The 18,114-nt window shown below is 45.4% G+C and overlaps 1 protein-coding gene across 1 annotated transcript in view; it reads right to left on the reverse strand.

Annotated features, from left to right (window-relative positions):
- Positions 1 to 932: 932 nt before the first annotated feature.
- PNPLA1 (patatin like phospholipase domain containing 1) overlaps positions 933 to 18,114 on the reverse strand; it is a 43,546-nt gene continuing 26,364 nt past the window's right edge. Inside the window, exons 5-9 of the mRNA XM_046005763.1 lie at positions 16,832 to 16,892; positions 10,090 to 10,677; positions 8,862 to 8,940; positions 7,302 to 7,427; positions 933 to 3,421 (exon numbers count right to left, since the gene is read on the reverse strand). Coding sequence (XP_045861719.1) covers positions 3,295 to 3,421; positions 7,302 to 7,427; positions 8,862 to 8,940; positions 10,090 to 10,677; positions 16,832 to 16,892 — 981 coding nt within the window. The 3' untranslated portion in view covers positions 933 to 3,294. The remainder of the gene's footprint in view (positions 3,422 to 7,301; positions 7,428 to 8,861; positions 8,941 to 10,089; positions 10,678 to 16,831; positions 16,893 to 18,114) is intronic.

The raw sequence follows: 18,114 nt of genomic DNA on the forward strand, positions 1-18,114 counted from the left end.
TTACAGAGAGACCTATGAGGTAGAAGTTGTTTGGATATGCTTGTTTGGAAGACCAGAGAAGGTTCTGCCCTTGGCCTCTGCACCAGTGAGACCTCCAAGTTCAGAGTACAGTGACTGGCACATTAAAACAAAAACAAAAACAATCCACTAGTATTGGCTTAAAAAAAAAGTCATTATAAGGAGAGAGGAGCTAATTAGAGTTGCCAAATTTAGCAAATAAAAATATGGGTGGCCTAGTTAAATGTGAATTTCAAAGACACAACAAATAAGAGCAATACTGGGGCCATCCTTATACTAAATAATGAGTCATTGTTTATCTGAAATTCACATTTAATGCAGTGTCCTGTATTTTATCTAACAACCCTGGAACTAATGCAAAAAGAGTTCTCTTAATTACCTGACATGGGGAAAAGGGAAATAAGCAAACGGAAGGAAAATATACAGGGGGATTTATCAATACTATAACTGTAACGTAACGACATCTGGGCTCTAAACACAGGCTTTAAGTTAGAATGACAATGACTGTTCCGTTCCATTCCCCCTTGAGCACCAGGGAATAAGCATTCCAGACGCCTCCCCCATCCCATTCACAGGGCTCAAGGCCTTGGGGCCTGCAGCCTCCGGCAAACCACAAGACCACTCCTGGGAGGAAAGCCAGGAGACCACAGCCAGGAGGGCCCCTCTGGGTGGGACGGGTCTCTTCCCACCCACATGGCCCCCAGGATGATCCGCCTGACTGGTCTGGGCCACAGAATCAGAGTGTCAGAGAAGGCAGAGGGTGTAGGAACACCCGAGATTTGATTCTTTTCAGCCTCTCAAAGGTACAGTTAGTTAGCGATTGTAGGAAATGTTGGGGTTTGGAGCTGACGGCCAAGAAAGAATTCTTGAGGCGTCTTCGGTGCAAAAACGGTGGTTTTATTAAAGCACGGGGACAGGACCTGTGAGCAGAAAAGGCTGCCCTGGGGTTGTGAAGGGTGACTGAGGATATACTTTCGAGTTGGGAGGGTTTTAGGGACAGCGCAGGCCTCCAGAGTATTTTGGAAACAAGGTTTCCAGGATACTGAGGGGGCTACACGGTTAGGAAAAGGTCATTTATTACTGTTTAGGAGAAACTCTGTCATGAGCCCCTTCACATGTAGATCAGTGGGCCATATTTTGGAGGATGATTGCCAACTTGTATCTTGGGGGTAGAGATAAAGGAAGTTTCCATAGGAATTTTTAGATGGTAAAGCAGACTGACAGGATCTTGGGGGGTTGGGGTAAGATTGTCCTTTGCCCTTAGGGAAGTGTCAATATTGAGGCAGCTAAGCTCCCAGAGGGAGGTCATTCTACTCCTTTCAAGGACTCGTCAGTGGGCTGTCAGCAATAAGGAAATTTAATTTTTTCTCTTGTCTTTGTTTTCCACATCAGTTAGGTTCTTCCTGGCAGAACCTTCTGAAGGGAGCCTGTGTGGACTCCTGCTCCCTGACATGGTCCCCTTAAATGTAGGTTCCACCAGGCCCCCTTGGCACAGCCTCCCACACTGCCTGGCTAACATTTGCATGCATCTCCCAGAGGCCCCAAGCCGGCTCAGGGCTCTCTTACACCCCAGTCCTCTGGGTCTTGCATTCCAGAATTTGCTAAGCAAATACATCTGAGGTCTGTGGGCAGCCCAGGCTTCCTTGCTGGGCCTGACTGGGGCTGGAGGTTATCTACACTCCAGCAAGGAGTGGGGCTCATTTTGTTTGTTTGTTTTCTGGATGGACTGGGAAAATTGAGGCAGAAGGTGTCTTTCTCACGGACTGTTTTCACTGAGGCATGAACAGCAGAACGATTCGGCCCTCATGCCGCCCTCCTACTGCGAGATGGGGAGAGAAGGGACATCTGGCCTCCTGTTTCCTCCACAACCACAGCAGGACTCACAGGAGCACAAGCCAGCCTGCCCAACATGGCAGCAACCGTGAGCCCTGGGGAGCTTTGAAGGACCTCATGCCTGCTGGGCTCTGCAAGGGATTCCGGTGAGCAGCCAAGAGTCCAGTGGTTGTACATCAAGCCTTTGGTCCACTAGGAGAATTCAAAACAAAACAAAACAAAAGAACTTGGTCTCTTGACACCACACGAGAGAGGAAAGTGCACCCCCCCTCCCCCACCAAGTGTTCGACCTGGAGACTAGATCCTGGGATGCCAGGATGGATGCAGTCCCTCTCAAAGAAGCAGACTCAGCCTGGGGCTGGGAGGAAGGCCCAGAGCTCAGCCAGCCAGGAGGAGGAAGTACTGTGGGCTTTTCAGAGCCCATCCATGCTGGTGTCCATCTGTCTGTCCAGAGCAGAGTAGTGGAAGGGCTGGAGGTCCGCTGAGAAGCTGAGAGGATGTCTAGGCAAAGAGGTGCTTGCCCAAGGGAAGCAGAACCTCCACACCAACAGGCTTGGTAGTGGGCAACACCTGGTCCTCAAAAGGCCTAGGGTAAGGGGGATGCGTCTGAGAGCCTTGGGGAGAAAGCTCTACCTTAGGGTCATCACTTTCTCTCCCACTCCAGCTCAAGTTCTCTCTTGGTTCACAGCTTCCTAGAAAAAGGACAGAGAGTCATCATTTCTAAGTCCCTCATCGAGGACTTTCCTCCCCTTATTTCCACTGAGAATATCCCTCACAGCTTCCTATATGTCGGGCAGCCCCAAGCAAGGAGCCAGGCCCCATTCTAGCCAATTGGATGTATGCAAGTTGGAAATCTCAATTTATATCAAAAAATCAGTTAGCAAATCCCACTTTATTATACAAAGGTTTTTTTGTTTGTTTGCTTGTTTGTTTTTGCAAATGGAGAATTCCATCTGCAGAGCAGGAGCTGAAAAAAGAGTGTTTGAAATGTTACTCAATTTACAAAAGTCTGATTAATATTTGGTTTTTCAGGAAGAGGTAGGAAGTAGAGTGACTTCTTGAGTACTGAGTGTGGTTGTGTAAACTGCAGACTGCACAAGGAGACCCTGCCAATACAGAGGGGGGGCATCTCACAGATATGTTTATGCCACAGGTTATTTGTACAGTTTGGTGGCTTTGTAAACCATTCATACAGATGTCTAGCAGGTAGCAGTCAACTGTTTGAACAAAATCAGTATGTTATCACAATCTTCCAGAAGCTGGCAATCAAGTTCTCCAGGAAAGGGTACTGTTTTCTTAGTGCACAAAGCAATATATGGGCTCGTGTTGGCCTTCACTATGACCAGGAAGAGGTGGGTGGGGTCAGAAAGGAAACTGGGTGGGTGGAGCTCAGAGGTCACTGCAACATCTGGGCACAGAGCAGGTAGTGTCTGGCTTCCAGGGTCATCCTGGGCAGTTCCACACCTCAGGGTCGCTGTATTCCTGGATCCGGCTGGGGTGAGGCCTGTAGGTGACCCAAACTGTCTCGGAAGTGGAGAGAAGAGAGAAGTCGAGTGGGCAGGGAGCAGACCTGGATGTGAGACGCCAAGAAAGCACATGTGAGGAGAAATGATACAAAAAGGGGAGCATGGGAAGCCTCATGTTCCAAGGCCTCTTCCACCTGCTGTGTGACCCTGGCCAGTCATTGGCCCTCTCAAGGAAGTTGCAGGAAGACTTCTGCAGCGTGCACCTCAGAGAAATGCTGGCCTCGGACCTGTCCATTCTTGGATGGTTTTCAACTCTGACTGTGTCATTCTGTTTAAACCCTGTAATGACTCCCCAGCACCAAAAAGTCCAGCTTTGTTGGCCTGGTCCCCAAGCCAGTCTGCCCTATCCCTGCCACGTCTGCCCATGCACCTCTAAGTGCACCCCCAAGCCTCTCCCTGCCCAGACAAAGTAGACTAGAGCCTGTGACGTCTGATTCACTCCAGGGCTCCTTTAACCCTGGGAGGCTGTATCCCTTAGCGCTCAACACTGGTAACACTGGTAAGACGCTGGTGACAAACAACTTGGATTCAGATCCTGGCTCTGCCATCTCCCTACTGTGTGACTTTGGGCATGTTGCTCACCCTCTCTGTGCCTCTATGCCCGGATCATAATAACTACTCAGTAAGTTTTAGCTATTATCATTACATTACCATTTGAATAGGGGGGAAATTCCATAGTAACTCAAAGGAGGAGCTCTCTAGCTATAGAAATGGTAGAAATCAGAGGAGTCTGACAGACTTGGCAGCTGTTGAGAGGATTTGAGTAGTAATTAGCAAGAGGGACCTCCCTCTTTTCCATTTGGAGCCTGTAGGCAGTCACTGAATTTCTCAATCTGTTTTGCCACTTACAGGCCAGTTACACAACCCAAATCAGATGACCGCAGAACTCTTATGGGAGGAGAGCCAAGGCTAGCAGAGGAAAGTCAGGCTGACACACATATATAGCCATGGTCCAGGGGCAGAGCGTATTTGGCATATCTATTGGTCCTGGAATGAAAGGACAGGGAGCAGACTCAACCCCAACCTGTAGCCTAAGCAGAGCTATCCCAGACAACCCACTGAACTCTGAAAGAGTAAAACATGTTCTGGAATCCACTGAGATGTGGGGGATGTTTGTTATGTAGTATTATCAAACAGAAATTACTGACTAATACAACCAGGATCAGAGTATGATTTTGAACATCCGATTTAAAAAACACAGAGGGAGGGGCTCCTGGGTGGTTCAGTTGGTTAAATGTCCAACTCTTGATTTTGGCTCAGGTTGTGATCTCAGGGTAGTGAGAGAGAACCCTGCATCCAGCTCAGTGTCAAGCTCCGCGCTCAGCATGGGGTCTACTTGAGATTCTCTCCTTCTCCCTCTGCCCCTCCACTTCAATGGTTTTCTCTCTCTCTCTCTCTCTCTCGCAAATGAATGAATGGATGCATAAATAAATAAAAACATAAAATCTTTAAGAAACACACAAGGAGAGAGAAAGACAAGGAGAGAGAGAGACATATTAATGTATAGAACTTCTACCCTGTAGTTGTTTTATCTTAAAAATTTTATTTATTTATTTGATAAAGAGAGAGATCACAAGTAGGCAGAGAGGCAGGCAGAGAGAGAGGAGGAAGCAGGCTCCCCACCGAGCAGAGAGCCAAAGGTGGAGGCTTAACCCACTGAACCACCCAGGTGCCCCTACCCTGTAGCTTTTATTCTAGCTTCTTTCCTCTTTATTGGGAGGAATATCAGCTGGGGGCCAGAAGTTGCACAGGACTAGTCCATGGTTATGACAGTGTCTCTTGTGATTGTACTCTGTTAGGAAATGAGCATATTTTCTCTCTTTCTGGATCTCTCTTTCTCTATACCTAACCTTTCTGAGCTTCTCTTTTCTACCCCCTACCCTGGTGTTTGAAGCTCAGAGCAGTGAATTTGCGTGGAATTGCTTAAGAACATTGACTGGTAAACTGCTTCCAGGCAGTTTCATAATCTGTTCTATAAAGGAACACCGCAGATGGCATGTGTGACCTACTGACAACAGGGTTTCCCACAGCTGTGAATGTTGTTTTGTTTGTTTTTATCACAGCCTGCTTCTGTATAAAGTACCTTGATTCCTAGAAGTTTATCGACCAAGGTAGCTTTGGCTGAATTGCAGTTCCACCACTCCGATGCACAGGTGGAGGCCTGGCCCCAGAATGAAGGGACTCGAGCCTGGGCCTGGCTTCCAGATGGCACTCCCGGCCCCAAGGAAATTTCCTCACCCCCACAGCAGACCTGCCTGTGCTCTCCTGACCAAACTTGACCTTGAGCTCCTAGAGACAGAGATACGGACACTCAAAAGTCAAAGAGGTCTTGGGGCTGGAGACCAAGGAACAGAGCAAGATTAATCCCAGGATTCACTAATTTCATAACCCCCAAGGGGACTGCCAACTGCCCGCTGGATTACAGGATAGGCACCTTCCCTCCCCATCATTTAATCCAAAAATTGACACATGCGTATGCCCCATTTCCTACAGCAGCTCTGAGAATCTCCTTCCCATCATACTGCTTCCCCCAACCCACCAAGTACCTACTTGCCCAGACCTCAAAGTGGCCCTGTGGCTGCTGGGGTGAGATTCTGACCTTCATCTGTCTGATACATCTCTCTGCCCACCTGGGATAGGAACAATACAGAAAGATGTCACTTAGAATGATTTGGAGATTTTTCTGACCAATGGAGGCTTGAAGCAAAGTAGATAGCAGTGTGGGTCTGTTCCGGTCAGAGAATATTTTGATAATCCAGTAAAATCGTTGTTGATGACTCCTGGCTTGGTTTGTGTTTGAAGCTGGCATTTTTCATCTGTAAGTGTGTATGTATGTATGCATGTCCCTTTAAAAAAGTAGTTCAGTAAAAAATTAAGACTTGGTTCTTGTCTTTGGTCTAAAGTTCAATTTTGGGGTAAACTCTTAAAAGTTCGGGATCGAGGGGTGCCTGGGTGACTCAGTATGTTAAGCATCTGCCTTCGGCTCAGGTTATAATCTCAGGGTCCAAGGATCGAGACCTGCATCAGACTCTCTGCTCAACAAGGAATCTGCTTCTCCCCCTCCCTCTGTGATCTCTCTCACTCTGTCTCAAATAAATAAATAACATCTTAAAAAAAAAAAGTTGAGGATTGAGTTCAATTTGCTTTCTCTAGAGCCCAGAAGAGTGGTTGGTACTCATTAGGTGCTCAATAAAAGTTAAAACTGGTGGAATCGGGCGCCTGGGTGGCTCAGTGGTTAAAGCCTCTGCCTTCGGCTCAGGTCATGATCCCAGGGTCCTGGGATTGAGCCCCACATCGGGCTCTCTGCTCGGCAGGGAGCCTGCTTCCCTTCCTCTCTCTCTGCCTGCCTCTCTGCCTGCTTGTGATCTTTCAAATAAATGAATAAAATCTTTTAAAAAAATGCTAAAAAAAAACCTGGTGGAATCAATAACAATGTAAAATAACCAAAAAGCTACAAGCAGCTTACATTGGTAAGGACTTTACCTTGGCAACAGTTTGGATCTCTTGAAGGTCACATGGTCACACATCTGTCTAGTTTGGTTTTTAAATAGAGGTCTATTCAGAAGCTGAGAAGTCCTAGTTAACCTCTACATATAACACTAATATCTACCAAATTATTGAGTGTTAATTACACATCATGCATTCTGCAAAACAATTCACATGTTGGCCTCATTAAACCTTCACAATATTATCCCTGTTTTACAGATCAGGAAATAGAGGCTTAGAAAGATCACATGTCCTAAGCATGATCACTGAGTAAGATTATGGCAGAGAAGGGAATATATGCTGGGTGGGTCTGATTCCAAAGTCCAGCTCCTAACACCTGCTCCTACTGACTCTTCCTTTACCTCTTGTAATCTCCCTGCAAACTCTTCCCAAAGCTTTTGCTCCCCATGGAACTTGAGAAACATTAATCATGCTCACTGCACTTTGCCGCCTGTTTTTTTGGATCGTGGATGTCTTGGGAAGCTTATTCTGGTGCTACTTGTCTTTTGTTTGTTCTTCTTAAACATCTTGCTCATCCAATTGGAGTCTTCAGCAGGGTTCCCCCTGGGCAACAGAGGAAGTAAATAGTTAGTTAATGACCTGTCCTGTGTCCTCCACTATCAGGGCCCTGCTCCAGCTCACAAGATAGACACACCAATGCTATGTCTTTTAACCCTGGCTGAGCCCCAGACTTCCCACAACAAAAATTTGTTTTTATAATCAATGACCATTTATCTAAGTAACATCATGCTAATGAGTCAACTGAAATTCAACTGAACTTTTGTAAGTTATAAGTCAATGCAATAAAGTTTAAATCCTGTGAACAAAATGCATAGTATATGCCCAAGCACAAAATTTTTAAATTCATGAAAACTCTTTCAAAAAGTTTTATAACTAAAATTGTACTTAATGTGAGAACCAGGTATGTTTTGATATATTTGATACGATACAGAGTTGGAACATCAAAAGGACCTGCTCCACCAATAGGTGCCGCTGTGGCCATGGAGAACCCCAGCCATCACCAGAACTGCCCCAAGGCAGGAGGGATGAAGTTGAGGAGGGGAGAGGTACTCTTTGACCCACCTTCTGATCTCCTGCTGGTGTCTTCCATTGGCTAACCCAACTGGCAAGAAGCCAGCAAGGGAGCCTGGGTAATGTGACCCCCAAGGAACTTAAAAAAATACCAGTCCTGGGGCACCTGGGCAGCACAGTCAGTTGAGCCTCCAACTCTTGGTTTCAGCTCAGGTCATGATCTCAGGGTCATGAGATTGGGTCCCACATGGGGCTCTGCACTCATTGCAGAGTCTGCTTAGGACTCACTCTCCCTCTCCCTCTGCCCCTACAAACCCCCTCCCCGACCTTCCCTACCCCCGTGCTCAAGTGCTATCTAAAAAAATATAAATAAATAAATCTTAAAAAAACAACAACAACCAATCTTCAGGCCCTCTCAGAATGACTGTGAAGGTAAGTAATGGAGAACATATCACACAACCCAGACAATTGATGAGTATTATAAAAAAGACTTTCTGGGGACAATCTATAACATAGGAATATTAGTCTGCTTATTGTGCTGATAGAAAACAATTTGGATTAAAGGAGGCCTTTGACAGAGTCCCACAGTTCATACGGCCCAGGAAATAGCCTACCTCAGGCTAGGATGCAGCATCCTGCTAGCTCCCTTGAACTGAGACACCACCAGAGGGTAAGACATGGGGGGGGGCGGTACGTGTTCTCCTGCTGCACTCAGAGAAGGGACATTCCCCAGTGAGTACAGGAAGGAGCTGACAAGAATGACACTGTGAGCACAAATAGCTCATTTCCCATTCATTGCCCCCACAGAAGATGAGAGAAGTGTAAAGGGGTGGACTGTAATCACACAAACCAGAAAAGGATCCCAGTGTTGCTTACGGCAGCTAAAAAGAAGGAAAATTTCCCTTAGCTGGGCCCTCCTCCCCTGGCCAAAGGAAAGAATGTGTCCCTAGTTAAGGAGAAACTTACATTATGTGAGGCTTGCTGGTGGCTTCCTTCACATTAACCAAAGGCATGGCATCCTTCAGATTTGAAGAGGCAAGGGGAGCTATAGTCAAAAGTAAAAATAGAGGAGACAAAAGTAAGGTGGCAAAATTTTGCCCATTTCAACTTATCTGTCACCTCCAAAAAGCCTTTCTTAACCCCCCAGAGCAAGCGATCTTAATCTCTATGAGTACTTCCAACACTCTGTGTTTGCTAGTAATGTAGTACTTAATCATTTGTGCTGTGTTTTTAAGGTTGGTATCTCTGTCATCTCCTCGGCTGCAGGGGAGATTTCCTGAGAGTGAGGAGCTGAGAGCTGTTTAGCTTTGAAGCCTCTAGAACAGTGCTTCTCAAACTATCTGTAGACAATACCAGCTTAAAGAACCATCTTGTTAAAATCTTTTTTTGGAATCCAAATGGACTAGTACTTTTGTGACATACGATATAAGGAATTAGTAGGAAAATGACCAAGCTCTTGGATGTCATGGTTGTAAACATTTCTAAATGCTTACTTTGAACCTCTGTACTCAGTTCATTGTGAATGAGTAACAAATAGTTTGAGGACCAGCATTGGTTCACGGAGCACTCTTGGAGTAGCTCTGCCCTGGAAGAGCAGTTATCACAATAACAAAAACCTACTGGTACAGTAGTTCTCAATCACAGTTCTCAAATGAACCCCCCGGAGGGCTTATAAAAAGATAGATAGCTAAGTCCCACCCCCCTGAGTTAGTAGGTCTGTGGTAGGGCCTGAGAATTTTCATTCCTAACAAGTCCCCAGGTGTAGAGTTTGCTGTAGGCCAGAGACCAACCTTTGACAATCAGTGGACGAAAAGGTAAGAACAAAGGTCAAGAACACTGCCCCCTTGTGGCGGCCTATCCTCAAAACAGGTAGAACGGCTAAAGCTAACGGCTGACTTTACCAATGCACCCCGCAAAGCAATGGTTATAGGCAACTAATGAGTTGTTGAACACTACATCAAAAACTAATGATGTACAACAATGAATCTTGGAACATTGCATCAAAACTAATGATGTATTTTATGGTGACTAACTTAACACACACAAACACACAAACTAATGATATACTATATGCTGGCTAACCGAACATAATTTAAAAAATAATAGCGCAATGGTTATCAGCTCCCATGTTGTGGCACACTTGCTGAGGGACTCCAGACATAAGGAAGGTGGGAGAAGTCAGAAGGGTCCATACCTTGAGGCTGTTCTGGGCCCAGTTCCTCCACAGGTGGCTGTGCAGGTGACACTGAAGGAGAACACAGGGGCAGTGTTTGACATGTCCCCACAGATGAAGACCCCAGGGATGGCCTGGGTGACAGAGATGACTGGGAGGGTGGGGATCTTGGCAGTGATCCAGTCGTTTGTACCGTCTGCTGTGGTGGTGATATATGAGACAGTGCAGGTGTGGAGCTGAGTGGTAAGGGCACAGTTGGGAGTGATACAGGGGGCAAGTCAGCTGGAGAATGTGATGGTGATGAGGCCAGTGGAGATGCAGGTGACTGCTCAGATAAAGAGACAAGTGGTGAAACAGGTGATTCTACAGGCCACTCATGTGTGGCTTCAGGTGTCTGCACAGGTGAGGACACAAGTGGACTGTGGCGGCTCTTTCCTTCCCCTTCAGGAGCCCACTGTGTGTGAGGTTGTATGGATTCTTCTTGCTCTGTTTGGAGGCTTGACTGACTGCGTTCAGGGCACTCATTGCCAAGGGCAAGTTCTATATTGCAGTATACTTCTACGCGGGGGAACATCACTCTCTTGGAGGGAGAATTGAGGTAAGCAGCATCTAGGAAAACAATGGCATTGGGTCATCGGTGGCATTACTAGCCCCTGGCATCAGCATGGCATTTTCAAAAAGTGATTTCCCAAATTATTTTCATAAGCAGGATTAGTGCTTTTCAATGGCCTTTCTTTACTTACTCAAATTTATATTGAGTATTTGATTGTGTATTAATTCACTTATTCGACAGATGTTTATTGAGCATCTATATGTGCCAGGCATTATACTGGGTACTGAGGAGTGAGGGAGACAAAAAGAGGTGTGATGGTTCTTGGCCTCTTGGAGCTTACAGTCTGGCTTGGGGACAGGCATTGATTATCCAAATAATCTCGTTTTAACCAAGACAAGTTCTAGGTGAAAAAGGAACATGATGTTAGGGGAGAGAGAAGCAGGGAGGACTTCTTCAGGAAGGTTTCCCTGAGGGAGCAACATTTGCGCTGAGATCTGAAGGGTGAGTGAGGGTCCAGGGGGTGTTGGTGTGGGAAGAGGAGGAGCATTTCAGACAGCAGGAACAGCACGCACAAATGCCACAGATTTGAGGGAGCATGAGGAAGGCCTGAAAGGTCAGTGTGGTTGGAGCAGGGGTGGGGGCACTGTGGTGGGAGATGGAGCTGAGGAGGCCACTGGAGCCCAACCATACTTGTAGAAACCATTGAGGGCCCTTGGTTTTCACGGGCTTTCTTTCATGAAAGACCTACAGGCAGTGGGGCTGCTGCACTGTCTCTGGCTTTGACAAGATCACTGTGACTGCTGTGTGGAGACTCACTGAGAGGGGTCCAGAGGACCCAGGGAAATGTGTAAGGCTGTGGTGGAACTGTGTTTAGGGCTTGCACCTGGAAGGAGAGACAAAGAACTAGAAGATTCTATTTAGGAGGTAAAATAAATGAGAACTGGCAATGGATTGACTGGGGGGAAGAAAGGAGGGAGCTGGCTTGCACAACCAGGTGGATGCTAGTCCTGACAGGGTGACCAGGGAGGGATGGGTTAGGGGAGCAGTGAGGAGGGGACAGGTTAAAGTTTGTTTGAGGATATGTGGATTTTAGGGGGACTTAGAGATATCCAAGGAGAGATGAAAAGTGTGGGCAGTCAGATATATGGGTTGGATCTCAGAGAAGAGTTGAGGGTTAGGGGTGTACATCTGGGAATCCATCAATGGATGGTTATTGAAGCTGTGATGGTGGCCATGGAGGAGGTTGCCTAGGGAGAAAAAGCAGAGTGAGAAGAAGAGGGAGCCAGGACTGAGTGAGGAGGGGGAGAGGGGAACCCAGGCCAAGATTCTAAAATGGGCAAAACTGGGGTAGACCTACAAGTTGCTGGCAAGGATCCATTTGAGAAGTGGGGATTGGCTATAGAAAAGAGAGATGAAATAATGGATAATTCAAGAGTGCTGAGGTGGGAAGGGGTCTGAGCACAGGTAGGGGGTAGGCTCTAGGCAAGAAAAGGGTTGCTGCCTTTAATGTTCTAAGAAGGAGGGAGACAGAGCAGGCTGAGTTCGAATATTTGGTAGTGCAAAGTTGAAAGAATTTCCCTCTGTTGGCTTTGTGTTTCTCTGTGAAGTTGTTTGGAGGAAAGGCCTTCTCCTGGTGATCAGAGAGAGGGGAAGTCTTAAGGTGGCGATTGCAGAGGAGGAGAGACTATGTTGCCAAGACGAATACAGCACAATCACATTTCATGTAGAAATTCACAAGCTAATTCTAAAATTCATATGGAATTATAAAGGACCTGGAATAGCCTAAACAACTTTTAAAGAAAAAAAAGAACAAAGATGGAAAACTAAGACTACCTGGTATCAAGGTTTATGATAAAGCTTCAGGGATCAAGACAGTATGATATTGATACAAAAGGTCTAGAAATAGACCCATGACATATAGAGACAACTGACTTTACTCAACAGAGAAAGCATAGTCTTTTAAACAAACAATGCTGGAACAGGTAGTCATCTAAATGAAAAAAAAAACAACTTTGTTTTACATCTTGAACCATATTCAAAAATTAACTCAAAATTGAATATAGACACAATGAAAAACCAAAAAGCTATAAAACTTCTAGAAGGAAACATAGGAAAAACCTTTTTGTGATCTTGAGTAAAGCAAAGATTTCTTAGATAAGACACCAAAAGCATTATCCATAAAGGAAGCAAATTAATAATATGGGCCCCATCAAAATTAAAAACTCCTTTTTAGGAGACTGTTAAAGAACTGAAAAAAGAAATCACAGACCGAGAGAAAATACTTGCAAATCATATTTCAGATAAAGGGCATTTATCACGGATACATAAAAGCTCTTAAATAAGAAAACAACTCAGTTTTTAAGCTGGGCTAAAGAGCCCACTGAGGGGCGCCTGGGTGGCTCAGTGGGTTAAACCTCTGCCTTCGGCTCAGGTCATGATCTCAGGGTCCTGGGATGGAGCCCCGCATCAGGGTCTCTGCTCACGGGGACCCTGCTTCCCCTTCTCTCTCTGCCTGCCTCTGATCTCTCTCTGTCAAATAAATAAATAAAATCTTTTAAAAAGAAAAAAGAGGGGCACCTGGGTGGCTCAGTGGGTTAAAGCCTCTGCCTTCGGCTCAGGTCATGATCCCAGGGTCCTGGGATTGAGCCCCACATCAGGCTCTCTGCTCAGCGGGAAGCCTGTTTCCTCCTCTCTCTCTCTCTGCCTGCCTCTCTGCCTACTTGTGATCTCTATCTGTCAAATAAATAAATAAAATCTTAAAAAAAAAAAAAAAGAAAAAAGAGCCCACTGAAAGAGCTCCCAATGGCCAAAGGAAATCTGAATATACAGACTTCAGTTAATGATAACCAACATTAGTATGCTAATTGTCAACACTACACTAAACTATGTACCAAATTTTGTATGTACCATACTATAACTTCTAACAAATGTAAGACATAATAATATGGAATGTGGAGTACATAGAAGCTCTTCATGTTACTTTTCACATTTTTTTCTGTAAATCTAAAATTATTCTTAAAAATAAAGCTTATTATAGGTCTGGGTGGGAAATGACCAAAAGAGTTGAACCCTTCAACAAAGATGATACATAGATGGCAAATAAGCATATGAAAAGATGCTCAACATTATTAGTCATTAAGGAAATACAAATTAAAATCACAATCAGATGCCATCACACAACTATTCACATGGCTATAATTAGGAAAACTGACCATTTCAAGTGTTGGTGATAATATGAAGAAACTGGAACTCTCATGCATTGCTGATGAGAATGTAAAATGATACAACCACTTCAAAAAACAATTCGGCAGTTTCTTAAAAAGTTAAACATACCTTCTGGGTATATGCCCTTAGTATATATCCCAAAGAATTGAAAATAAGACATTCGGATACCTGTGCTAAGAAGAAGAAACAATTCAAATTGTTCTTCGGTAAAGAAAAAGAGCGGCATGCACACAGGTGTGTGTCACATGCTACAAAATGGATAAACCTGGAGGACATTATGGTAGCGAAATACACCAGTCACAAAAAGTCAAGTACTGTGTGATTCCATTGATATGAGGTATCTGAAGTAGTCCATCTCCTAGAAGTAGAAAATAGAGTGGTGGTAGCCAGGGCTTCGAAGGAGAAATGCAGAATCACTGAGCAATGGGTATAGAGTCACAGTGTAAATATACTTAACACGACTGAACTGTACACTTAAAAATGGTTAAAATGGTGAAACACTTGGCTGGCTCAGTTGAAAAAGCGTGAAACTCTTGATCTCAGGGTTGTGAGTTCGAGCTCCACATGGGGTGTAGAGATCACTTAAAAATAAAAAATCTTTAAAAACTGGTTAAGCTGGTAAATTTTATGTTATGTGTTTTACCCTGATTATACATATATATAATTGTATATTACATAAGTATAGATTAAATGTACATCCACCATACCATCTAGACGTTCCACTCTTCGGTATTTACTCAAAAGAAACGAAAGCATAGGTTCATACAAAGACTCCATGAGTATTCACAGCAGCTTTATACATAATAGCTCAAACTGGATACAAACTAGGTGTCCATTAATGGGTGAGTGGAGAAATGAACTGTGGGGTTTTCATAGATGGAGTGGAATGTGAAAAGGAATGAACTATTTATACACGCAATAACATGATGAATCTCAGCATGATTATATTGAGTGAAAGAATGCAGAAAAAATCGAGCCCATACTATAAGTCCCCACTGGAAATTTCTAGAATGACAGAAAGTAGATTGGGGGCACTGAGGGAAAGTGAGAAGGGTCACAAAGGAGCATGAAAAAGACTTTGGGCATGATGGATAATGGTTCACTCTCTTGATTGTGGTGTTGATTTCATAGGTGTATGTGTGTGAAAGTGAGAGAGCGGGAACTTAACAAATTGTGTGAGCGAGGAAGGGTGCAAGAGAAGGAAGAATGCCAGGAAGGAAGGAAGGAAGGAAGGAAGGAAGGAAGGAAGGGGGAAGAGGGAGGAAGGGAGGAAGGAAAGAGAGGGAAGGGAGGGAGGAAGGGAGGTCTGGCCAGGCACGCCTGGATGCCAGATGGATAATTTTAGACATGACATCCTTTGAGCTCCAACCTCACTCAACGCCCACAACCACATGTCTGTGTGGGGAATGTGGATTTTCAAGCATACCAGCAAGCAGTGCCCTTCCCTTTGGCAGGAGGCTGCTGCCTGGGGAGGCCAAGGGTGGAGAGGAAGCGTGCCTGGCAGCAGGAATAATTAGGCAGATGTGAGTCCTGAGAAGGGCAGAAAAGGGGATGCCAGGATGTGAGCTGAAGAATTCAGGGTGACATCTTGCAGGTGTGGCCTTCTGCCGGAGCTGACCCCCATCCAGAAAGCAGTAGGGCGGGAGGCTGGAGCGGACTCCCATTTTTCTGTTCCCAGATGGCAGGTGGGAATTAAGAGTGTGGCTCTGGGCACCAGCCACAATTTCTCAGGATGCGTCATACTGTCTGCTTGCATCTGGTGCCGAGAGGAAAATCCAGTCCTACCAAACCCAAGAGGATTTAGGTGTGGGGCTGAAGGAACCTGCACTGAGAGAGCCATGCAAACACTGGCAATTTGGAAGAGGAATCAAAAATAGCCAGTAGCAAAAAAAAAAAAAAAAAAAAAAAAAATAGCCAGTAGCCAGCAAGAGACATCTTCTTCCTTATGAGTTGGGTCAGCTCCTGCTTGGAGTGATTCCACGGCCCTGGAAAAACCCACCATCCTCCATACACTGCCCTGATTCTTCAGCAGATGCCGACATGCTCCTATTAGAGTCTCACCCTTGGGTTTAAGACTGTCATTTATACAACGCCGTCCACATCAACTAAGGGAGGGAAGGGTGCGGGAGCATGAGACGGGGCTGGGAGAGACCAGAGATGCTAAAGCAAGGCACTTTGTAACTTACCCACCCACTCCCCTCCCACCCACGGGGCTTGCCCTGAGAGGAAGAGAAAGAAGTTCTAGGAAGAGACAGGGACAGTTGGTAACCAAGCAGCCAGGTGCAGACAGGTCTCCTGAGGCAAGAAATATGTCCCAAGTCCCAGTTTCAAATCAGGGGATCCTCCAACCCCATGTCCCCAGTATATACCATAACTGAGGAAAGAGTGAAGGGGCTTCCCAGCTGGGGGTGGAAAGGACCTCAGGCCCTTGCCAGCCCCTCCTCTTCCTGATACTCCATAGGTGAGACCCCATCCCACCCCCCACTGACACTCCTCACGTGGTCCCCCTTTTGGGCACTTGGAGCTTAATTTTCACACCTGTCACCCATGTAAATGTGCAGGAGGTGGGGAGCTGTTCAAGTGGAGTCAGGGTCAGGAGGAGTCTGTCCAGCAGAAAGGCGAGAGGAGGGCCCTGTCTCCTAGATCAGAGGGTCAGTGGGCTGGATTGACTGTGTCCAGGAATAAAATTCTGAGGTGGGTTCCATGATCAGCCCTATTATACAGATGAGAAAACTGAGGTCCCAGGAGATGAATCCCTGGTTCAAGATCACACAATTAGTAGGTGTCAGGAACCAAATTTACCTTTTTTACAGATTAGGAACCAAGACAGAGAGGGCAGGTGATTTCCCTGAGTTCACACAGCCAGGAGAGATAAGAATCATGGCCCAGGCCTACTTGCCTCCAGAACCCACATTCCTTCCATCCTCTGTCCTGCTCCCCACATCCCCCAACCTTGTCCGGAGAATGACCCCACCTCATACTTACTCAGTCGCCTCAAGTAAGAAACGGTGTCTTCATACCCTCGGTAGTAATAGTTGTGCAGGATCTGCAAGGGGGGAGAGCAGGACAATGACAAAGGCTGCAGAAATGGAGAGAGCTGAGGTCCCCTCCCCCAGAGCAGCTCCTTTCATTGCCTTTGAGCTTGATTTAATGGGTTTTTAAAATGACCCCATCCAGTGTCCCATCCCTCACTATCTGCTAAGAAGTGGGGAGCAGTTATGATCTTGTGTCCATTAATGTGACGGGTCATTAATGTGTTAAATCATTTACAGCTGATCATCAGCTTCCCCTGGGCGAGAGAGGGTGAGATGTTTGTAGTAGAACCAGAAAATGTGCACGAGGGCCATATGAAGAGCCGAGTTTTAAATCCTGCTGTTATTTTTTAGCTGTCCGGATCTATGGCTGTAACCTCTCACGGCCTCAGTTTCTTCACCTGTAAAATGGGAACAATGGTCGTATCTATTGCAAAGGATGCTAGAGGGTTACATGAGACATTGCTCACAAAGCTTTTCCATAAAGGGCCAGACAGTAATATTTGGGGTTTTGAACACCACAGATAGTCTCTGTCTCTTCTTCTCGTTCTTCTCGTTTTTCTTGTTCTCCTCCTCCTCCATCTTCTTCTTCCCTCCTCCTTCTCATCCTCTTTTTCCTTCTTCCTCTTCTTTTCCCTCTCTTTCTCCTACTTCTACAACCATCTAAAAATGGAGAGCCCATTCTGAGCTTATAGGCTATATAGAAACAATCCACCTTGAGAATGAAAGTCGAGCACTGATGGTGAGCAGAAAGTCAAGTTTGAGAGGCTCTGATGAATACAATGTATTTATTCTGTCTTTCTTGAACTGCCTGTTGGTGGATTGCTTTTATGAGAGTAAATAGTCATAATCTTTACCAATAAATTAGTGTAAGGCAGATACTGGAATTCCTAACGCAGTTGGAAGACAAAGAGTCAATCAGATTAATAAAATATCTTGTGTACCCATTGCCTGACTAAGCATAATAGTGTTTTGATTATGAGTTTTGTAAACAATAATTAGACCATAAGTCACAAAACCAGCTTAGAGGAGTTATCATTCAAACAACAATTGCTAAGAACCTTCTATAAGCAAAGTCCTTTGTAGACATAGTGAGTGTAATCAAAGAAATGAGTAAAACTTGGTGCCTCCTCCCATAATCACACTTCTTGCCAAAGAAAGACATTTGTAAAGACATGTAGACTTAATTTTTTTAGAGCAGTTTTGGAAAGGTTATGATCTCGGGGTACTGGGATT

Source organism: Meles meles, chromosome 5, assembly GCF_922984935.1.
Source record: "Meles meles chromosome 5, mMelMel3.1 paternal haplotype, whole genome shotgun sequence".
Classification (NCBI taxonomy): Eukaryota; Metazoa; Chordata; class Mammalia; order Carnivora; family Mustelidae; genus Meles; species Meles meles.